The sequence below is a fragment of the Catharus ustulatus genome, chromosome 1 (assembly GCF_009819885.2).
Source record: "Catharus ustulatus isolate bCatUst1 chromosome 1, bCatUst1.pri.v2, whole genome shotgun sequence".
NCBI classification, from domain to species: Eukaryota; Metazoa; Chordata; class Aves; order Passeriformes; family Turdidae; genus Catharus; species Catharus ustulatus.
In genome coordinates, this window is record NC_046221.1 from 119,898,431 (window position 1) to 119,923,686 (window position 25,256).

The 25,256-nt window shown below is 35.5% G+C and overlaps 1 protein-coding gene across 1 annotated transcript in view; it reads right to left on the reverse strand.

Annotated features, from left to right (window-relative positions):
- The window catches only part of RB1CC1 (RB1 inducible coiled-coil 1), a 68,532-nt gene that overhangs the window by 32,492 nt on the left and 10,784 nt on the right, over positions 1-25,256 (reverse strand). The window contains exons 2-9 of the mRNA XM_033062566.2: positions 23,123-23,241; positions 21,182-21,309; positions 18,763-18,889; positions 18,339-18,509; positions 7,806-8,008; positions 6,323-6,758; positions 2,211-2,381; positions 253-437 (exon numbers count right to left, since the gene is read on the reverse strand). Of these exons, the coding sequence (XP_032918457.1) occupies positions 253-437; positions 2,211-2,381; positions 6,323-6,758; positions 7,806-8,008; positions 18,339-18,509; positions 18,763-18,889; positions 21,182-21,252 (1,364 nt within the window). The 5' untranslated portion in view covers positions 21,253-21,309; positions 23,123-23,241. The remainder of the gene's footprint in view (positions 1-252; positions 438-2,210; positions 2,382-6,322; positions 6,759-7,805; positions 8,009-18,338; positions 18,510-18,762; positions 18,890-21,181; positions 21,310-23,122; positions 23,242-25,256) is intronic.

The following is a 25,256-nucleotide window of genomic DNA, read 5'->3' on the forward strand; positions in this document are numbered from 1 at the left end:
GTAATAAAAACCATAACATTACTTTTATTAAACTGAAGAATTGAAGCAAAAGTGAAACAACAAGTACAAACAAGTCAGCATTAAGCAATCAGGAATATATACTAACAGAGAGCAATTAGGAATATGCACTAACAGAGACACTACAAGATGCACTCTTGATGTTTTTATAATAATGATTTCCTTAAGACACACATTCCTTAAACAGCCTCACAGTAATTGGAGGTAATATAAAGTTGCAAAATTTTAACTTACTTCAGTCTGACTTGCAGATTATTTGCAAGCTCCTGTTTGGCAGTGGTACATTTCTGTTTAATATCTAACAGTTTTCTGTGATTAGTTAACATAATCATCAGCTGATTTGCATGACTCAAACACAAATCAGGCAGCACAGAAGGATCTTTCAAGTTCTCAGCTCTCTTCTGATTAGCCAAAAATCCCTAGAGGAAGCGAGACATTTGTTACACAAGCTTTGTGACAATAAAAGTGCGAAAGTGATACATCTTCTCTAAGAATGCAACAATTTTAACAAAATTACTGTAACCATAGAGAAGTATAACAGAATGATACACAAAGAAAGCAAGTATCAAAGTTGCTTTCTTTCCATTCTGTCATCCAGTCCATATCAATATCTTCTTTACTTCACTCCCAAATAGTTACCACCAACACAACCATAATAGAACTTTACAACACTAACCATCAGCAGTGAAAGACCACAAAATTTAATGCAGCAGAAACATAATTACTAGCATGGAAGGGATCAACCATCATTCTAACTTCTGCTAACAACCAGCGTCTTAACTTCCGGCATTTAAAAGATTTAACATCAACTTAGAGTATGTCCAATTCTACTGTGGGCTAATAAATTTATATTTCTTGCCTAAAAAAATTCACACACTGAACTAATTCTTCCCAAGAGCCACACATCTTGTTTGCATGCAGAATGCACCCTTAGATCATAAGTACAGGAAGAGAAAATTTGTAAAAAGAAATTAATGGCAAGGATGAAGATTTGAAGGTTTAAGTCTCTGCCAAGTCTTGAAAACGTACAAATCCATAAATTACAGTAGCATTTAAACAAGGTGACAAAGTCTCTTTCCAACTGACTGTTAGGCTTCTCACTCCAAAGTGGGATTTGTCAACTTTAGGTAGGCTCTTCATCCAAGTGAAGAAGGAAAAAAAATAGGTAAAAGTACTCACAAAGGCAACTAAACTTAGGGATGGGAAGACTAGCTTAGCCTTCACATTAAATTCACTTGGGCTTAGCACTAGCCTACAATACAAACACCACAAGACTGAGATTTGGCACGAACTTGCTCCTAAATTTACTCACTGAACTTGTCTGGAGACAGGCTCCACATTTAAACAATGCTGTCAGAAATACTGGCTGTATCCATCTTCACATACCAGACCAAACAGGCAACAGGGAGTATGGTCCTCCACAACTCAGCCCAGCACTGACCTCCTCAAAAGGGGCCTCTAACCCTCCTCAAAGTAGGGAGGCAAGATTGTTCATTTATTCCTACTAATAATATATCAGTATCCAAGCAGGAGTAAAAAATCATGCCTTTTTTCAGAGTCACAACTCCAAGGATATGGTAAAAATCTGAACATCATGTATTGCCACATACTGTTATTTACTCTCAGGAGCAAACAAGACATTAAAGGACAATCCTAGTTAACTGAAGCTTTTCACAGAAGCTGTATTTAATAAAACTTTCATATTATACTGGAGTTTTTTAAAAATAGGAGCTACATATTTTAGATTTAAAAGAATCTTTAACTAAATTACTTGTCACTTAAAATGACACTGTTCAGTGAAGGCATAATACTTTTTCTCCTTACAGTATTAATGCTGATAAAGAACCATTAACCTATTCCTCGATCCTGTATCACTGAGTGATAAATTACCAAGGACTCAGCATTTCCCTCCAAAATTAAAATTTATCTACTTAACTCTTATTCCATATCTCTAACTAAAGTTTTGATTTTCTAGCTGTAGCTTTAAACCACATGAAAACACGACAAGATGTAAAAACTGCCAATATTTAAGTGTTAAATTATTATGAAATAGCACCTTATTGACCAATCCCAGTGATATGTTAAAAACTATCTTGCATAAAGACATGCATTTGGTTCAATGAAATTTTAACAGCATACACAAATCAAAAAACCTACCATCTTCCAATGTTGAACACACAACTATATATTACCTGAGCAAGTTCTTTTTGTTCATTCACCAGTCTGCTGCAGCTTGCTATCATCTGGTCCAATGCATAGAGTCTATCCTCAAGACCTTTAATAGCCTTCATGTTCTGATTATCTAGTTTGGCGATAGTTTGGCGACATTCTGCCAGAAAGGGTTGGATGATTCTCGGATCAAGCTAAAAAAAGAAATTTATTAGTAGCTGACACACTGAAAGGTGATTTAAGTTAGTTAAATGAGGAGTTTTAACCTCTGTATTTCCCCCCCTTTTTTTTATCTAATGTGTGATTACATCTATCATCTATTTCAGGATTCTGAGTAAATGAGTATGTGGATTCTATACCACAGTGTGAATTATTCTGAAGTATTCCAACCAGACCATCACAGCCATCTGGATCCTTATAAAGGGAAGGGACACTGGTGGAGGGGACAAGTCAAGGTGCAGGGTAAGAGGCACCTTCTAGCTAATGGACAGTCTGACCTGTGAGAGAGTCCATAAAACTACAATCAAAACCAATCATGACTGTGGCACAATGGAAAGTGCAGAAGGGAAGGCAGTAAGAAAAAGCTGCAAGGACTATCAATCCTTTCCCACTAAATGACTTTGTTTTAATTGACTGCTTTAAAAAGCAGATAATTTCTAAGCAACTGGAAAAGATCCCATGGAAAAGAATCATATTTGTCATACTTTTAACTAGAGAGTTTTCTTCCTAATGGAAACACATTTCAAATGTTATTTCATAATATTTCTTCATACAACATAATCCAGAAAAAAAAGAAGTATTTGAAACACTAAGAGTCTACCAATATCCACAGATATTAAGGGTAACTCTTCACACTTCACTGTGCAGTAAATTAAAGTAAGTAAGTGTTCCAGAAACAACATAGGCAAATGCTACTTCTTATGAAGGTCAGAGTTTAGTGCAAGCCTGAAATGTATCAGTTAAGATCATAGTAAAAATCATTAGGTGATAGCAGAGGATGAACAAATTTGCCCAAATTTATTCATAATGCTTATGGTATGCCATCTCTTGGAATGCCATCTCACAAGGAATCCAGTGAAAAGGATGCTATTTGTGAGGTCACACTGGTTGTCACAGCACTGGTTTCCTTCATCAACATGCTGGGTATATGCCACTTAGAAAGCACACAAATCAACATCCACCCTCAAAAAAAAGCATTTATTTGACTCAATAGTAACGTAAGTAAAAGTGCATTTTCCCCTCAATGTACTATTTGACTAAGTTTTCACACACAGCACTTCATTCTGGAAACAACCTTTGGTGAGGGGGGAGAGTAGAGAGAGGAATCTGAAGAGGAGAAACATTAAAAATCAAGGAAGAACTATAAAGAGTAAGTCTCTCATTAACCTCAGAAACAAACAAACCAACCAAAACAAAACCAACCAGCCAACAAAAACTTCATGGGAAAGTAACAAAACCTAGTAATTAGCCCAGAACTCCTTACAATAAATAGCGCTGTTATTAATGGGCCAAAATACAGCCAAATTCTCTGAAAACAAAGGTTAATTTTTCATATGTGATGTCTTATGATTCTTAGTGTTTTCTCAAGTCACTTGTTCATCTTCAAGAAACAGAAGTACTTAACCAGATTGATTTACAGGATCATCTTCACTGCCATCCTATTCTGGATTACTCCCTATGATATCCTGAATTAATCCACTGCAGCATCTAGAAGAGTTTCCTAACAAACAAAATACTAAGGAACAATATAGTAGATTTTTTCTCTTTTTACCCTCTTGAATTAATGGTGTTTTATCTCTTTTTACAAAGAATGGCAATTCCTCTCATTCTTTTCTTACCCCTATTTCCCCCATCCACTATTTTCATCCCATTTTTAACCTAATTTCATCTGTAGGATTCAACTCTGCTTTCACTGGTAGGTAATATTGCTCTCTTCACCATTTGAAAGCATCTTTCATTTCCAGCCTCTTATTTAAGTGGTTGCAACAGCACTTAACAAAAACATCTGGTTAGCTCCTACTTACCCAGTGTTTTACTGCAGCCAAGGTTTATGTAATTAGAAGTACCATTTTCTAGAGACATACAGAGGCTAGAACTATCAGAAACTTAGCAGCACACCAGTTATGTCAAGACTATATCATTACCAAATGTGTAAAGCTCTTACTCTGGTGCTTTAAGCTTTCAAGAAAATCTTACCTGAATTCAGTTTTTGAAATAAGAATTGCAATCACAAATCATTTGTGTGGTTCATATTTCCAAGAATAAAAGGGCATGGGGAGAATGCAGGCAAAACAATTTTTAAAAGGTTAGTGCCATTTTATACTATTACTTTTTATATTAAAGTGTAATCTCGAATATTAAAAGAAAAATAATGTTGTAAAATAATTATTTAGGATTTTCTTTTCCTTTACAGCTGCAGGCCACTTCTAAATCAATGGTAAGCAAAGATTCAATCCTTAATCTATGCTGCTATCAAAACAGAGTAAATTAATGTTTTCCTAAGGAGAATCAGGAATGCATTACTTCAAAGCTTTGGGGTTTTTTTGTGAACCAAAGTGTATCAGGACTGATCAATCATAATTGCTCTGGTGGTGGCCAGAATACTCTGACTGAAGCACTCTCCCTACCTGTCAATTTTGCTTATGCCAAGAATACAGAAAGAAACTGCATTTTTTGCAGATTCAATCACAATTTTTTCTGATAAAAATTGACTGCAGTTACAAAACGATTACAATAGTCAAAATAGAGGATTTCTGCCTAATCTTGGACAAGACAAGGACAGAAAAGTCAAGTACAAGACAGCGTCTCTAAAACATGTGATATATGTCAGATAAGACTACAAGCTAATCAAAATAGAGTATGTACTTAACCAAAGTATTTGTATTTTTGTGTCTTTTGGATCTCTAGAATTTATTTGGAAGCAATTGTTTAATGTCATCTCTTCAAATACTCTTAAAACATATTTGTGTTCTGTTAATATTACATAGAAATTGGATTTATCGCCTCACAACCCATCTAGAGGGCTCTGTTACTCTTGTTATAAAATAGTAGAAAGTACCTTACAGTGTTACTAAACAAACAGGACAGAGGACTGTCTCAGACTTCAGTCAATAGGAAGTCTTTGCAAAGACTTTTCTTTTTACAAAGACAAAACCAATTCTTGTTTTTGCTAAAGAAAAAAACAACTTGTGATGTCCAATCTTTTCCTTAGCCTTTTCTGCACTACTAAAATCTTAGCCCTTAAAACTAAGCCAATTCTCCAATTAATTTAAAACAGAATCAAAATATCACTGTACAGAACCAACCACACCATGATACTCCCCACAACAGAGGAGTTTTAGAAATCACTGATTCAGTCTTCCAATCCTACCTTACAGGAGAGATAAAGTGTCAAAGACAATAGAAATTGTTTTCTTTGTTCAAGGTGTGTTGTGTTGTAATAGTATATTATATCTATGCAAACAATGCTAGACAATGCAAGAAATACAGCTACAGTAAAAGCCAAGAGAGAAGGAAAACTATAGGCTAAAGAATTTTAAAGGGTTATAATGCTCATTGATTAAAATATTAATTTTGAAAGTAAAGTAAGCACTGTTGTATTCTTCCAGCAGCAGAAATACAAACCGACCAACTGGGGCCTTCTGAGCACCTCTGTATCAGCTAATAAGGAATGTAGAGATACAGAATATAAATTCATCCCAATTAACCATATAATTATTTGCTATATTTTAATAAAGCCTTAACTATTTTAAACTCAAAGAACATAAATTTTGGTCCAGGAAAATCTTTATTTTTACTAAAAATGTAGTTTCTATGAAAAAGAAAGAAATAATAGTAGTGTCACCTTGCTTTTGTAATTCCAAAAGAAATGGGTATTTGAAAAATAAGCAAGGTAACAAGCATTCATAAAATTATGCACCTTCTTAAAGATCAAATTCTTAACATTCAAATTCATAAAACATTTTCCCCACACTAATCCCCCCCCCAGTCTATGCTTTGCATTTCATCCAGAAAGTTATCCAAGAAACAAGTTACAAAAGAGCTGAGTCAATCACTTCTAAAGCACCTGCATCTGGACAAAAAGCAGCAGCATTCAACGCATTGCAATTTGATTTTTAAAAAATTAACAACTTACCCTGCTCATGGAATCAAAGCATTTTCTGACCAGGGATTCAACATCATTAGGTCTATCTTGAACATTTATCCAGTCTAACAGAGACACATTGAAGGAAGGCTGATCATCATCTTTCAATTCTACTGACATTTCATTGTCTTGAACAGTAGCATTTTGACCAGATTCCTTATCATCTTTTACATTTTCAGCATCTGTGCCTTCCAAAGCTGAATGTTCAACTGACTTGCAAAACGATGCCAACATTGATTTACTGTTCACTTTAGATACATCAGGATAAAGCACCAATTCAGCGGATTTTCCATCCTCAGTTCCTTCACTTTCTGTTCCTCCATGTTCAGGTGAAGATTCCAGTCTTCCTAAACACTCCCTGTAACTATGTCTTGTTAGGCACTCCAGCAGAGGTATCTTGGCCATGATAGAAACAGCAGAACCCAAGCTTTTTTAAAAAAGTGAAAAGAAAAAACCCATCAATGTCTAGAAGCCACCATGACACAAAATCTTAGGTAAAAATCACACACAATATGAACTGCTATTCATTTTAGAACTAAAGCAGATTTCAAAATTATTTTGCAAATACTCTTTACAACTTCTGGGTTGAATATCAACATCATGGAAGGACAGATAAAGAAGTCAGTTTCTGCTCTCTTTCCATTGCTGAATATGACATAATTTCCATTTCCAAGTTTATATTGAATTAAAAAAAAGACGGTTTGATAAACAGAGAGACACACTTCTTTCTTTAAACACGCAGCTAGGACTTGTGTTTCCTATCTGCATGGATATCAACACTTATTATCAGAACTCTGAGTGTCCTGTCTGACCACTTTTGCAGAGTTTGAGTAGTTTCTATTTGGTAAAAGCTATGAAGCTCAACTTCTTTTATTAAAAGTCAAAATATATTTATGGTTTATTTTTTTAAGGATCCAATATCTATTTGTACTCTATTAAGCAAAGTACTCACTGAAATACCGTAATACTACAGTGGCGACAGATATATTTAAAAGATATATATATGTATCTACATACATGCCCCCCATCCCTTTCAAAGGCATACAAATTCACTTAAACTTTGTGTTATGACTTCATATTTTCAACACAGATTGTAATCCTAAAGACCAGTTGAAGCTATTAAAAACCATTAATTCAGAAGCATAAATAAATATTTTAAAATGTGAATGTGTAAATTTGTTATCCAGCTTTTTGTAGTGCACACTTTGAATGACTCCAGCTCTTAAGTAGCTGCTCATTAACAAGCTTGTCTTCCACATAATTCAATACAGGTTTCTTTGTGCTGACAAACACAAGGAAAAATGTCAGTTACAAAAAGTCATTAGCATAGAACAAAAAAAAAATGTTCTCCATGACACAAGCAAATACATGCTTGGTTAATAAGAATAAGCACCAGACATAAAACATTCAAAAAACCCTAAGTTTAAAGTAGAGCAAATTTGGAGACTGAGAATGAATTTAATAGCAAACCTACTGTGTAAGTTTCAATTTGATATCATCTATGGACTGCAAATAGCTTGAATACACATTTTCAAACTTGTAAAGAAGCTTTTGGTAAGAGTATGTACAATCTTCCAAGTTGGCCATTATGGCAGCCCAGCCTTGATGCTGAAGATGTTCATCATGTACAAGACCTTCACAAAAGGAGCAAAGCTTCTTGGCAACCTCATACATTTCCTGAAAAAACAATCAACAAAATACAAATCAGGCTATTGTAACTTTATTGAAGCTATTAACACAAAAGTATGAAATTTAGACAGCTAAAAAGTTGTACACCTTAAAACTTCATTTAAAAAATTTCTTAAAATTTAAGAATAAATGAAGTTAATTAGATGACAAAAAAGTATGCACTATTTACTGAGAAATATCTTCAGAACAGAGGCAAAAATTGTAGTTCCAAAACCACCTTATAAAATTAATCAAATGCTGGAAATAGAAAATATTCAGGGTACACACACACACAAATAATAATCCTTGAACTAATAATATGATAGAAAAAACTGGCAATCAAGGTCCAATAAGGAGAACACTTCTGATGAGCCAAGCAGAAGCTCAGAACAAGACAATAAAATGCACAATCAGTCAGTAAAAAGCACAGGTGGATCAGGTGCAAGAAGAGATGCATAAGGAAACAGCACGGTAAAAAAATGTAAGTCTTTCACTGATTAATAAACCAGATGCAGCATGAGGAGCAGCAGTACAGTGTCCACAAAACTCTAAAACATACCCTGAAACTTGGCATCTGCAAACCAACGTGGAAGTTTTTCTGTTAAAGTAGTGGATGACACAGAGGTGCTTTACTGCCATAAGAGGACAAGAATTTACCGCCCCACTTGGCAAAGTTAAAACAGATCTACATATGGCAATGACCAGATCTTAGTAAAAGTCTACTAACAGCAATGTCCATTATAACAAATTCCAAAGTTCCAACTAGTAGGAAAAGAAACTATTTTAAGTTTAGGAATTTAAGAAAAAGGCTGTTCCCCTTAAAGGGCGTACTAAAATATCAAAAAGCAATAAAAAAGTCATACAATAAATCCTTCAGCTCAAAACATTACCAGTAACAGACTCCTTGGAAAATACTTTCCTGCACACTGTACTTTAGGTTTTAGTATCTATCTAATCTCCAAGAAAAAGGTCTTTTCACATTTGCAGGTTGAGCATGCTGTTAAACCAGGACTGAACACAACTCTCTTGTGCTATCATACATGTGAGAAAACCATGCATGGAAAAACAAGTTCCACAAAATACAGTGAGAAAGCAGTGTTAAAAACTTAACACATCCGTGTATTTCAGAATGTATCTGCTGCTGAACACATTAGCAGTACATATGCACACTCAAAAAAATGTAGGGACCTAAAACACTTACATTCTGAAATAAACCACAAAACTGCACAGCATTTTGAACAAACATTTCACAATTCATATTGACAAAACCAAGCCTTGTTTCAAGCAGCATGACAAAATTCTACTGTCCTTCATATCACTGATAGCTAATCAGCAGATGAACAATGAATATTCAAAATAGTTATATATGCAACTCCAACAAAACCCGAAGTTGTTATTACAAATTCCTATCACTTTGTAGTAAAGATGGTATTTCTCTTCTTTTTTTCTGAACTTTTCCTGTGCATGCGAGAATGATGATTTCCAGTTTGAAAGGAATGGTTATTTTAACTGCTGCAGGAATTCTTGCTTCCTAAGTCAAAAATCAAACAATAACACAACTGGAGTGGTATCCAGACAATGCTGAAACCTGAAAATCATTTTCTCTAGACTATCCTCAGTTTGGCTATACAATTTAAACGCACATAAGCTGACTAATGCAATATCGACTTGAACATTTTTTTACTGTCTTAAATTAACTTTTACATAAAGATACTCAAAAGCAAATCACACAGTATATAAAAAAAGCAGAATTACTGCTTCTTCAATTATCATATTAAGAACCAAAAGAACAGGCTGTTTTACCTTAAGATATACTAAAAAAGTATATCAAGAATAGGAAACAGAAAAGGTAACTAAATGTCTCTGCTGCATTCTAATGTGCATCCTGGAAATGTACACGAACATTTTACTTTCAGCTCACAAAAATTATTCTCCGTCAAAGAGAACTACCTTCCTCCAAACGAGGAGCCACACCACTCCAAACCACTATGAGCCACAGTTCCAGAAATGAGAGCAAATACAAAAACACACATTAGTTTCAAACAGTTCAAAGCAACATAAGCCACCTACAAAATCAAAACTAGTCATAAAGTCTTTTTATTCAGTTCCTCCAAATGAGTATCAATCAGTGAAAGAGACTGGACTCAGCTGTTTCTTTAAAGCCCTGAGTAGAGGTTTTTGCCAGTTCTATTTTCCTTTGGACAAACTCACTTAGCAAAGCACAGCTCAAATGTTTAACACATTAAAGTATGCACTAGGCATCATATGACCAAACTTTCCACTCTGAGACATTCTTATCTAGTGGGCAATGTTTGCTTTTTCAGCTAGATCCATTTATTGTGTTCACAATAGAAGTCAAAAGTTATATGTTTAAACTGCCCTATATGTCACTTCTGATACTCCTTTCAGAATCTAAGTGTTGCCAAATTAAGATTCTAGTTTTAACAAGCTTGTTTTCCCAGCAAAACATTTTCAAACACAAACTGAAGCTACAAGTAGAAAAAAAAAATTATCACAAATATTATTTTGTTACACAATTGAAAACCAGCACTGACACTCTTGTGTCTAAGAGTCTAACCCCAATTTACTCAAATTTAACCAAACCAAGAGCTCCTATCTCAGCAGTCTGGTTCCTAGAAAAGCAAGGGCAAACAGTATTGCCCAGAATAGCTAATTAATATTTGTTAATTTTTCAGACACCTTGTAACAGAAGGACATTCTAATAAGTGTCAAACTTTCCCATATAAAAAGACACATGCCTAAAGGAATCATTATATAAAAATACCCCAACGTCATCTAAATTCAACCAGGTATTTGTTGTCAGATGAACTGCAGCTTCTTAATGTATACACAGGAGATGCGGACATCAAAATAAAAATCCTCTTACGAAAGCCGTAATAAATCCTGCTCATAAATCATCTCAATCATAAGCATTGAGACATACTATGTCTCTCAGAGACAAAAGATTTTTTTTCTCTGCTAACTCTGATATCAAAATTCATTAGCTAAGTTTCTTTCAAGTAACATGTTTTCAAAGTTGTCCGTATGCTAATAGACTACAAATTAGATTGTACAAATGAATAGGCACCTTTCAAGGCACATATGCAAGTTATTACAACAGCATCCCATACCATCATCCTCTCAAAGTTATTTTTACACATGCCAAAGAAATTCTGTCTAGGTGGTGGGAGACAAACAAGAGAGTTCTGTCAGCATGGACGAACCTGAATGCAGTTAGAGTCCACAGTAACACCATACTGCTTTTGATGCTGGTTTCTTAACCCATATCATAAAATAAGCTCATTACGTTCAAATAGGAAAGACTATTACTCTGAATTCAGGAGGTTTCAAACAGATGGCTCTCATGAAGGTCAAACAACAAGGAGTAACTATTTGTCCACAGGCCAGAACAGTTTCAGTCTTAGACTATGCTAAGCAGATACTAGTGCATACAAGAACACTATGTTAAACAAGTATTTCATTTATTTTGTTTTAGTCAATCCTGCTTTCAAAATGTGAAAGCACGCAGCAAGAAAACAAAGCAGAGATATTGTTTTGCTTCCTTTGGAGTACCTATCTAACAACTATTTTCTTTAGGTTATGAAATTAAAACCTACAAAAATGTACCTTTCGTATCTTCCCATAACTTCTGAAATAAACTTCCAGGTGATATGGCTTGCTCTTTCTACCACCTGCTGTCTACCTCCATAGACAACATTTTTGTAAGAGATCTCAGGCTACTTTAGAAGGATCTAGACCAATTTATTTTATATAACTGTATGGCTTTATGCAAGAAAGAATTAAGCAGCTCTCTGGTAAATTAATAAAGTATAAAAACTGAATTATATCAGGCACAGAAGTAAAGGCCTGCAATCCAACATATGTTTTAATGCTTCTTAGTAAGGTTGCCAGCTCTGGCACAGTAAATAAAGCCTGCCTACCAAGAGGCTTGCTTTTGTCATTGACTGTTCACAGATGCACTCAAGTCTTACTGGCAGACATCCAGTGGTTCACAGAGCACAAAAGTTAACTTCAGTTGCCTTGTAGGGCTACATTCATCCTACCGGGCTACAGCAGCATATCCAGAACACCAAGTGCCTCACTGCACCACTGGAATGAGGACCTAAAAGAGCACCACTACTAAAACACGAGTGCCAAAACCCAGACTCATCCCCATGCGCTGTTATGTTGAAGAGTAAATAAAGACATCTTCACTACCCAATTATTCAAGAAATCCACAAGGCCACCAGAATGCATTCAACCTTTGGCTGGGTGTTGTAACAGTGTTTACTTGAATTATTTCCTTTGAGAACTGCAACTTAAATGTAGGTGATTCTTCTGATTATAATGAATTCTGTTTTCTAGGTTTCAACCAAAAATCAGTAAAAGCAACAAAGTACATTTTATCTAAAGCAGAAATTAATTGGTGAGGTGTTTAGGATCAATTTCAAGACTGTCTCTGCATCCCACTGTCATAATTCTACTCATCTGAATGAGCAAAATCTGACAAAGGTCTGTCTTAAGTGGTCTTTGCACTTACCTTTAAAGAACCAAAGTTCTCAGGAAATGCAGGGTTCTTTCCATTCTCTAAAACCCTGTGGTAGAAGGAAATAAGTCAAAGTCCTCTATTGCCATGTGTCTGAAACCCTGTAAAAGGGACTCCTTGCAGGTTGCAATCACCATAAAAATCAACTTCAGACCAATAAAACTGATCCTTGAAAGTAAAATTCCACAAACTCATACACTGTAACAGCAGATAAAGGCTATCACAACAAGGAACTGTTACCTTGTTGATCAAAATCAGTAACTAAGACCATTATCTAATACATCCACAGCCATAACATCAGTGAACCTAGATTAAGATACACTTCAAGATTTCAATTTTTAAAACCTGTAATTGGAGCACTTAACTTCACTGTGAGGAAGACTGATATTTCATGGCAACTTCGCTACTTTCAGTAGACAGCTGATCATTCCATTCTCCTTTAATATTGGTTATTTTTGGTGACTGCATCCTTTTGACATTTGTCTTATTTCCTGACATGACTTATTTCCTACTCAGAAAGTACTTCTTTCACCAGCACAGCACAAAAAAGAGTTATTTTGTAAGTCACAGATTAATGACTTTCTTCAGTACTGCTTTCACCAGTGCTCTCTGATATTATAAGCTGGTTTGGAAAAGCCAAGTGACAGAATTTACCATCAAAATCACATTGAAAAGTGACATAAACCATCACAGCCACGGAGTCAAACCATGGTACAAGGTAAGTGTTAACTTCCACTAGCTTCATTCCAAGTCACCCAACTCTTTTCCTTCTGATCAATTTTTAATAAGTTTGATCTAAAATTTTGGTTACAAAGGTAAAAAAAATGCTAGAGTAGCATTTACAAAGACCTTAGAGTAAATCTTTCACTACACCTTAGCATAAACTAAGACCTATTTTACCTCACCCTGCTCGATTACTTTAGAAGATCGAGACTGATCACTAGTCTCAGTTACCAGAGAAATCTGGTCTTCTTAGGAGGAGCCAGAGTGTGTCTGACTATTAGACAAATAATTTAGCCAAATTTCATTTGGCCACACAATTATTTCAAACACTATACACCTTGAAGAACATTAATATTTTACAGTAATTCTTTCCAGAGAGTCTCAAAAAAACTTTCTAGTAGAAAAAACATTTCTCTAAATAGTAAATCCACAGCTTTCAGGAAGCATGACTGTACTTCTTGGCTTAAATAGCTGAAGTGTTTGAAACTAAACTGAGAACGATCTATGACTATGTACTATGATTACAGCTGCGGTTTTACGCAACCAAATGAAATGACCACACAGTTTCTCATCCTCATTTCCACTTCTCAAAGAAGAACTGACAGGAATTGACAGTTTGATCATGACAGCAGTAACATCTCACGAAATGTGAAATATACCCACCCATAAAAAGTTCACTATCCTTCTCAGACAAATGACATGGGAACTTTGGTTGGATCACTTAAAAAAAAAATCCTTCCTAAAGGCTAAGCTACCAGAAATTATTTTAAGCAGTGGTGTTAGAAGACCACAAGATTGACACAACACAGCCTATTGCACAACATACTGTGTAAAGAACAGCTTGTCTTCTCAGCTGGTGTGCACGAAATTTTTTGCAAACACCGTGTGCACCTCATTGTCCTTATATTGCAGCTCAAGACAAGAACTGTTCAACTGCAAGAAAGGTGGGAGACCAGGCTTGTTGTGAAAAAGGTAACCTGGAATGCTTCAGGCAGAGACATCTCAAATACAAGTTTTTTGCCAAGGAGAAACAAGAACGCTGAGACATAAAATGAAAACAGGCTTAGAAAGGTGATTTAACTGAACTTTTTTTAAAAAAAAAACCAAAACATTTAAGCAAAGACATCATACTGCAAATGACAAAACCTGTGGCAAGATTTTCAGTTTAAATGGCAAAGGAATGAGTTAAGGGAACAGATGTAGCTTCTTTGAAGCTACCTAATCTGAATGCTGTGAATTCTACATAATGAGATCATGGGTAGTGAACAGGAACTTAAGTAAATCTGTAATAAATGTTAAAATCATGAAAACAGAAAGGAACAGAAAATGGATGTATCTTAATATGACAAACACAGTACCATGGAAAACTAAATGCAAGATAAGTTCCCCACAGGAATAACTTTTGGCTAGGAGTTTTGAAATCTAAAAGAAGTCTACATGTAACTCAAAGAAATTAGTATTAATTGGGGGGGGGAGAAAATGGTTGCTTTTACATATACTTATATCCTACAAATATATATGTAACAGGTCATAAGAATGCCAGGACCTCCACTATAAACTAAAATACGATTTCTAGTTATACAGTAGTAACAACAGATTATGGGGAAAAAAAAGAAGAAAGCAAAGGCATAATTTAAGTCAATAATGGTCAATTATAGAAATAATGATGGAGAGGTCACAATGGCAGGATTCATAAAAATACTTGTTAAATGAGACTCTCAAATGACTTTTATCAAGAGGAAAAAAATTAGAGGCAATATATCACTGTATGTTTGCAACCACGTACCAAGTCTGATTCTAAAGATCATATCCTTCAGTCTATGGGCAGAGCAGATACCAGATTAAATAGAAACAAGTAGCTATCAAATATTCTCCCCTTCTTTTAATATTTACACATCACTGCTGCTTCTTGTTGACAAGAACAGGTAAGACCTTTTCATGAGCAATAATTTAGACTGCAACTTTTATTTTCCTCCTACATACTATATTATCATCATGTAAATACCACCCATATTAGCAGTAAATATTAATTAATCAAATTTAGTAATTAAAATGCTCTAAATAATTACAACAGGCAATCTCTCCATCATCAAGTACTGAAACTGCACCCTAGGGACTGGCCCCGCTCCCCAAATACCTTGCAGAGCTGGCCTTGGATGCTGTTTCATGTAGAACAGGAGACATTAAAGGCTCTTATCCCAGTGTTGGTATTCTGCTTTATTCTTAGGCTTCCATGTGGTCAGAGCGAGAGATGGGGATAAAGAGAGAGCCCACACGTGGGCTCAGGGTTTTTCTCTGGGTCAGGAAAGGGGAGGGGTCAGCCTTGGCTTCAGGCCAATCCCATCGCAGGGGTCAGTCCATTGGTCTTGCAGGGGTTACAGGGTTAAAGGGACATACCATCTCCAAAACAGTAGGGTATTGGGTTACAACAAAGTACTGCCATTCTGCTCTTCTGGTAAAGCAGGTTACCATTTCTTTAGAACTAATAAAAAGACAAAGCTTGGACTTTTTGTGTCTATTTTGCAGGAATTCTCCCATACAGTACTCTTAGTGTGGCTCTGGGTGCATCAATCACACAACCACAGAGCTCTCCCCAGATCTTAATCAATTTTGAGAAGGATTAATATCCCATGTTTCTTCTTCCTCCCAGGCAAGAGGCTTATGGTGAACCTTGGAGAAGATTAATGCTCTAACCACATTACCAGTCCTCCCTCAGTTTCTTCTGAATTACTGTTCAATATTCTTCAAGCGGGCATCATGAAAAACTACTTCAGTACAATACTGCAATACTTCTTTATCCAGTTTTCACACCTTGGTGCATCTAAAAATCACAACATACTATTTACCAATCTTCTATCACATATGACAGATTTGTCATTCCCTTGACATCCCAGAGAAGTACTCCATTAATTTTCACAGCCTAACACAGAGCCTATGGCTTTAGAACACTCAAAATCTTGGATAAAATTAATGTGGATGTAAAAGTGAATCAGATTTAAGAATACTACTACCTATTTAAATAAATTTCCAAGTTTTTCATGAGAAAACAAATAGCATCACTATTACCATCTCCTAAGCAGGGAAGAACTGTCAAAAGTGGGGAACAAATAATTATCTTCCCAAAAATAAATCGGTAATCTAAAATAACCTCTATTCTACCTGGATCCATGTTTAACGACAATTCCTCCCCTTCCCCCCCACTTCCCTCAGTCCTGCAATTCTACTGATAAGTGACACTAAGTATGGAAAGACTTATATTCTCCTTGCAAATCAATTCATGATCACTTTCTCTATATAAACTTTCCAGTCTGTAGCTAAATATTATCATATGCCACCAGAATGAGCCAATAAAGACCTAAATAACATATTTAAAGGCAAATGCACTTCATATTAATACAATCTTCAGAATCAAAGGGGGAAGATTAAGCAGCACCAACAATTCTTTTCAAGTCTAAATAGGAGTATTTTTTATAAAACCTTGGAATAAAAAAAAAGCTTACTCCAGAGGGACTAAATATGTTCCATGATTGTATAGTAACTTTACCAAACTGAAAGCCAAATTAAGAATCTAAGAGCAGAAAACAGGGCACAGAACAGAGAAACCAAATAAAACAGTGAGAAACAGGAGACTGAGTTTATCCCCTTTCACTTCCATTACCGTCAATAAAACAAACACAAAGACTGTAGCAATTACCACAGCCCCCTCTTCATATCAAATCCATGTTAAGTACTTAGAAGCTATCAGTCTTGCTTACTTTTATAACCTCCTCTTAATGTTTCACAAAGAACAGTTTTAAAGCACTTTCAGTTTCAGCTGGTAAAACCAGAACCCTCACATTCTTTACAGAGCAAAACTGAAAACCTCCTACTCCTTAGCTGAATTCACATTGGTATCCACTCTGCTCTACGACAGTCCTATGACTCACAGATACCTAATAACTCAAGGTCCTATTTACAAAGTCAGCTCTGTCAACAGGTGGGGGAGAGAAAAAGAGTCTACTGAACTCAATCCTTGCCTTAAATCAGACAGTATGTCAAGGTCACATTATTTCACATTATTCAGGAGAACTTTTCCCCTCCTGACAGGCCAGGATGCCAAGGGTGAAACCAAAATCCCTGTTCTACATGCAACAATTAACACTTTTCTGCAAATTTTGCTGTGTAGTATTAAACCTCAGCCACTTCTAGTACTAGATGTTCTTCTCAACTGCATTAAAGCTGTCACTGAAACAAAGAAATTTTATTATCAAGACAAAAAACATATCACTATTCATTTTGTGTGAAGTGCTCCACATAACAATTCTCCTGTTGCCAGCCACTAGCATCTTAAATAATCTTTAGGGATAAGAAAAATATTTAATCCATGTAAACGTAAAATTTGTAAAGAAAATGAGATCAGCTTTTAATACAGAAGTATAATCAGTCCAGTTGCTAAAGGCATTGTGTCAGTGTCCTGAGCAAGCAGCTGGTTTTTACTGCATGCACACTTACTGACCATGTTGTTTCCCCTATTGAAACAACACAGAAATAATCAAATTGGACTTCTGACCACTTTGCAAGTAAACATATGCAATATGCAAGTAAAAGGCAGTACTCAATAATAAGTAACCTGAATTTTGGGAAAAAGTTTAGTTTTATTAATTCCTCACCAGTTGTTTATACACAAAACATGGAACAGAAGCTTGGCAAGATGCTTTTAAAAGTGATAGTGTTAATTTTCTACTTGTTAATAATGCTTCCAAAGTTACATTTCTCACTTCAGGCTGAGACAGACTGAGGACACTGAAAACAAGACAGTGCATTAAAGCATGGTCCAAAGCAACCTGATCGCTTTTGTTTTGCAAATGCTGCAAGGGTACACATCCGAAAGGTGTCTTACACTACAGAAGCTTTAAATACCCTGAAGAAGCAAGCACATTTCAAAGCTTACCTTGAAACTCTGAGACAATGGTTCTGAAGAGTATATCATCACTAACACACCATTCTTACGGCCTTTTGAAGAAAATTTTACATCAAGCTTTCCCTCTGACATTTTCCTTTGGTGTGCAAATCCAGTAATAATCTACTTACCACAGCAAGCTGTGTTCGTGATGCTACTGTATGAAACACTGCAGGCATCATAAGAGATTCTTCTACTTTCAATTCCATCTCATTCTCTGCTGAAAATGTGGTTTTGGGGATAGCTGGTGGACGTTCACACAAGATCATTTCCTTGTTGAATAAAAAAATTGGGTTGGTGTCCTACACACAAAAAGGAAACAAAGCCAAACACTGAGTAAAGGCAACTTACTGTTGAATCACCAATTATTTCCTCATGTGGGTAACCTGTCTTGAGAACAAATTAAAATCTACACTTAGAAGCAGAATACATAAACACCTGTTTCTCAAATCAAAGAAATCCAGCAAACAACACACTTTATAAACATACTTAGTAATAAATCTTTTTCTTCCCCTATAAATGAAAGCTTAGGCTGAGAATGCAGCATGCACTTACTGTTCCAGCACTGTAACTACACACTCTTCTGTCTGGTGCCATACACTCTCCACCATTGACAACCAGTACTTGGTGTTGAATGGCAATCTTATACTTTGTTTGAATTGCATGTTTCAGATCAGCCACACTGAAAAAGAAATAAGAAGATGATGCTATCAGATTACTTCCGTCTCTAACTTTACATATTTCTCTAAGAGACACAGGTGACTTGCCCATGTTAAAGCAGAACACTTCTAAAAGAAATATTTTTATTCTGTACAATGAAGTTTTTTAAGTGCTGCAATGTGTTGCATTCTGGATGTCCAATTAATAAGCTATCAGCTATAAGAAAACAGCCTCTGCATTGCTGATAAAAGTCACCAGCAGTATTTTTTCCAAGACCTGTTAGCATGTTGAAAGTCTGGATTAAGTCACACCAAGCACTTAGGATCACAACCGTGAAAGTCATATTGTGTTCCTTGAATTTATACTTTATGGTCAAACAGCTGACTTGCTAAAGCCCTAGAAGTCAAGACTATCAACACTTCATTATTCACAACATAACCACAATTCCACCTAATAAACTAACTGATTTACCGTACATGAAGTACCATAAAGCATTTAACTATAACAGGAAATTCAATAATCTATACATACAACAAATGAATATAAATATCACAGACTTTAACACAGAAACAGTATATCAATAGACCATTTCTGGTTTTAATTCACCAGTACTACATATTTTAAAGACAGTTCTAGACTTTGTCATTAAGACACTTCTAAACAGCAAAGTAAACAAGAATTTACTAATCTGATACAGTTACTGACCTCAGCTAACATAACACACTGTGGCAGCACCTGTGCAAACTTTCAGAGTATGAAGTTAACAATATAAGCATCAACAGTTTTGATATATCTGGTAGGAAACAACAGCATTATTGTTACTTGAAAAAGATAATAAAGATCCCTTATTTAAAATAATCATGATTCAGCATGACATCAAAAATTCATTACAAATCTCTCATGAGCACAAGTTTGTACTTGCTAACTGTATTACAGTAACCATTCACCTATCATCTCCATGATCTTTAGGAAGATAACTTGGCCTGTCCATGTAAAGGAGACAGGCAAAGAACCCAAGAAAGTTAATCTTATTAGAAAGAGCAAATCTATACATACAGATATACAGACTAAGCGGTTACACTATTCAACTGAAGTTTGATTTTGTGTGGCTCAGCTGCTGGAAAGCTTTCTCAAAGAACAATCCAACTGAGTAAAAAGTGTGCCCATAAATTATTAAAAGCCTGGTAGGGTAGCTTTGATGCTGCACCTCACTCCATGATTTAGAAATATAATGTCTAAATGTATCAGACAGTTTACAGAAGTGTGGGCACATCTGTAAACAACTCTGTAGAATCAGAATGGTTGAAAAACTATTTCATGCTCAGTAACAGCCTGTCAGTTGGCTTTAGAGAAGAGCACACAAAAACAGTCTAAATAGTCTTTTTTCAGAAAATTACAAATAGGAATTCAGGAGAAAGGAAGGAATGAATTAGGGGGAAAATCTATGGTAGAAATCTTTCTTGCCCAGTTACTTGCAACACATTCATCACTGACAGAATATGAAGAAAGCAGGTAAGCTTGGCTTTTGCCAAGACATCCCCAAGGTATCTTGCACATGAGAACAGTGAAAAATGATACAACACAAACCTCTCTAAAAAGCATCTATACATTTGCAAGATGCTTTTAGCATGCAGTGAAAAAAAACCGAACAGTAAAATTGTTGGGACTTAACTGTGATCCTCTAATACTGATCACTGGCATTCAGAAGTTCATGGCTTACATATAAAATAATGCAAAATAGTTTAGAGCCTTACAACATAGCACAGAAACAACTTTTACCCATCTAGCCATGAGACAAAAATCTTCATGCCAATTCTTTAACATCTAATCTAAAAAATTCCAGAGCACACATTTTCTTCAGGATGAGCAGACATACAAAAACCTGCAGAACTCCCTTTATGATGCCAGACAGTAAAAAATAAGCCTTTCATAGAGAAAACCCAAAAAAAAATACTATTCAAAAAAGGACACAAAAGATCAGAAGTCATTCTGACAGTTTTCAAAAAGCACCAAACACACTCACTCACTCAGTGAGGAGCAGGTCAGCCTCTGCCACTGTCCCAGAAAGTAACTTCACTACTCTTTCATGGAATCACACGCACAATCATTTGGCAAGGCATTGAAAATGCTAATCACAAAAAAATGAAGTAAAAAAACCACCAAAATCCACTCAAATACCAGAAAACCTAGAGAAAAATTACAATGACATACAAAGAAAAACAACCTGATCTTCATCTGTCAAATACTTAGCATATACAAGTATAGACACTTTTTAATTTAAAACAAACAATACACAATCAATTTACTCTCTTACTTTTGTACAGCAAGTTCAGTATCAAATGTAAGGGTAGTTCCAGTGTTGACCAAAAATACATATAGCTTCATGATGATTTCTTTAGGTCTCTGAAGTTTATAACTTCCACTTCTAAAATCATTTAGAAACTGAAACAAAAATGTCATGTGTTAGTTTCACAGGAGTTATGAAAAAGACACACTCATGCTTTCAAAAACACTCTTTCAGTTATATAGTGTGTGAATACATCAGTGCTCACATTCCACAGTTCTTTATTCACTACCAAAGACAGAGATGTTGTTCCTCTAGCCAGAAACATGGGCAAGGTAAGTCTCTGCACATACAGACAGTAAGGAGAACACACGAGACTATACACTGAGAAGAATAAAAGAAACTAAATTAAAAAAAAAAAAAACAAGAAAATATTACTTCCAAGTGCAGAACCCTCATTCCAGATTACCTGGCTTTTCTCAATTATTAAATACCCTCTTAAAGGTCCAGATAGTAATTTCCAGATATCTTTTCTACATTTTACAAACAGCTGCACAATCAAATAATTTCTCAACATACAGCTACTAAGTCTATCTGCTCACTGCTTTCCCTATCCATACTTTTTCCCTCAGAACTTGAAGGATTGAAAAACAAAATTCTTATCAGCATAAGCTAAATCTGCAGCTTCTTTCTTTGCTACTCATAGCAAACATGAAGTATTCAAGCAAGAACATGCAGGTCAACACACATTTTCAGTCCTGTGCCCTACAAGCACCTGGATGAGTAATCCTATGCCTGTGTGCATGACAGATGAAAAACTTTAACCTGCCTCATAAAACACTGAGATTTCACTTGAGATTCTATCACTGAAGTACTTCATACTTGTTCTCCTTAGGAGCTAGGAAGCTTATGAGTAATTTCCACCACACTACTAAAGCTGCTGCAGAAATACAGCAGTGCAGTCACTAATGACCTGAGATTTCTATGTGGAAGGAATTACAAAAAGTTAAGCTGTAAGTTTTAGCCACTAAGTAATATATTTATATCACTATAAAAATGACCTTTTGGATTAAGTTACTACACAGGTAATATAAGTCGTCCCTTTTCCCTTGAAATATTAATAGGATACACATACAGGGTCCACACAGCTAATCATATGACTCAAAAATTAGTCTGAATTTGCATTTATCTTTGCCTACACATAGAAAAATTGACAAAGCACAGAGAAAAATAACAAACATGCCATCAATATGATGAGGAGGGAGAGGTTTTATCAGAATCTTTATTCCAGAGTGTCATAGGAGTCACAAGACAGCAGCCATCCTCACACTTTTCAAGCATTAATTATAATCCTAGTTAAAACATGCATTTTCTTAACAAGGCTTCAGAAACAGAGGCACATCAAATAAAAAAGGACCAGTTAAATAATTTGATCCAAAGAGAGTTTTGTTGTCCTTACACCCGAACTCTACCGTACTCAGTGGCACCAGTTTCACTTTTAAGCAGAAAAAGAAGAACATACTCTATAAACTAAGCTATTAAACAGGTAAAAACTGCTGAATACCAAGAACTACCTAAAAGTTCCTTATTTCATTCATAAATTCTTTAGACCATGTTTCAGGATTGACTGGTCTCATGCACAGACCCTTCTTTTTCCAAAGGGTATTCATGACTGTGATCCAGGTAGAATTAGAAAAAAGCATTTAAAAAAAAAACACAAAAAAGAAACTCTTTTCCATCTGAGCACAGTAAAAGGCTTGTATAAAACTTAGTTCTCATATGAACATCGCAACCCAACCTAAAGCAATATTTAAGAGAGAATCTGTCCGAGACACACACAAAGCATTTACCCATCCATACCATAACACTAAACCTAACTAAAAAATAGAAAGAAAATTACTAAGATCAACAATATTTATGACAGCATCTGCCATCTATTAACTTTTTAACTTCAGACAAATAAAGAATTACCTTCAGGCATTACACAGAGCTACCACCTTCTTCAAATTCAAGAGGAGAGTAACAGCACACATTCGCTTCACTTGATTTTTGGCAATAGAGTAGCATGGTTGTTCAAAGCCAGTGAAGATCTGCAAAGAAAAGATTCAGAATGCAATTACTATTAAAATGCAAGGATTTTATTATCATAATTATATCTAATACAGAAATCAATGTATGTTAATGCCAGACGAATAATTATGTGGTAGTTGTTTGGGGTTTTGTTAATTAACAATGCTATCCAGTCACAAGTCTGCCCAAATGTGCTACACATCTGAATACTTCTGCTCATCATTTTTGTTTAAAATAACTGTTAATCATACTTTTGAGTGTTTACAAGGAGAGAAATTTAGTTCACTATAAAGAACTGCTTGCTTTTTCATTAACTGAAATTATTTTTCAGAACTGATGCAGAATAATGATAGAATGATGTTGAGAGCAATAGAGAGTCTTAACAATGCAATTTATCTAAGAAAATCCAGCATTAAAAGGCATACATGCTACTGCTGTTGAATGAACAGTCTTATCCAGCAGCTGTCTCCCACAGATTCCTTCAGGAATCAGTATCACCTTCCTTATCTGAAAGGTAATCAAAAAACATCTGAATAAACCATTTACCTACTTTCAAAATGTGTTAGATTTATTTATTCTTTTTTTTAATAAACTGAAGATGTTACAACTCCCAGTGACTTGTCGCTACATCTTGGCCAGGGGCTTCCTCTCCCAGAACTGCTTTTTAAACTACAATAGAAACTACAACAACCAAAATGAGCCACATCAGCAAAGGTGACCTTTTTAGGCTACCCTAGTTCATTTTAACTGTGTTCAGTTAACTAACAGGCCAAAGGAGAAGGAGCCTTGGTAAAGAACATGTCATGAGCTGCTGGGCTCAGGGCAGTAAAGCAAGTGCACAAACCCCAAACTGCAAACAAACATTATTTCTATCATGCTAATGCCCTAGCAAGCTTTCTGAGAAGATGATCAGGCACTATAAAGGGTGATAATCCATTACTAAAAATAGGCTTGCTGAAGCCTGAAAACCATTAGAACATGCAAACCATTTTATACAACCTAGGCTACTGCAGAGAAATAAAAAACACTCCATCCTACATTTGAAAACCTTAATAAAGGAAAAAATTATTTTATGGTCATGGATCAGAAGAATTACCTTCCTTTTGTCCACTCCCTCATCACTCCTATGCAAAATGCACACATGACATTTTATCAGAACCAAAGGTATAGTAAAAGAGAAATAACCAGTGTATTTAAGTGCTACCATTAAAAAATTGCAAGTGAAGTGTCCTCCTCCCATTTAGCTAGCAGCAGTCAGTAGCTGTACTTGAGTAAAATGAATTCATGAATATTTGCTTTAGGTCAAAGTAATTCACATTAACATAAAACTACTGAAATACTTTTGCCACAAACTAGGAACACAACACAATCTCTGGTCTTATTTTTTGCAACCACTAAGACAAAAACCAAGTGCTCTTTCTTCACCCAACATTTCATCAAACAATGCTGGGGGAAAAGAACTACACTAATGCAGGTAGGACACATTTGTATTCAATTACTCTTTAAAAAAAAAAAAAAGAAGAAAGTAGGATTCACAAAATTCCACAGAATTTACCCACTCTCAAGGTTGTTACAAATTTCAGTGAACACTTTCAGGGCCAGGAGACTGATGTAAAGCAAGGCTCCAGAGAATACTTGCCCTGAACAACAACCTTTTCTGCAGATTAGCTGATGTCCAAAGACATGCTGCAGCCCTTCCTCCCTTCAGCAGGAACCAACTGTGTCAAGTGCCTCTCTCCAGCTGCCTGTTTTCACAACACCAGAAGAAGATTACTTTTGAGAGCTCTCCCTAGTCTTGCATCTCTGGACAGCATCTGCTGGTGTTCAAAGTTACAGAGGGTATGCATGAAAACCTACCACAGTTTCTCAAGCTTCTTTTCTTTCAAAGGTCAGGTTATTGCAGACTATTACAGGCAAGGTCAGCTACATATCACAAATTAGCCTTCAAGTTTGTTCCCAATACTCCAGAATACTGTCATCATCCAGCAGTAACACAAGTTCTTAACATAATCTTGGAGTGAAAGTGACACCATCA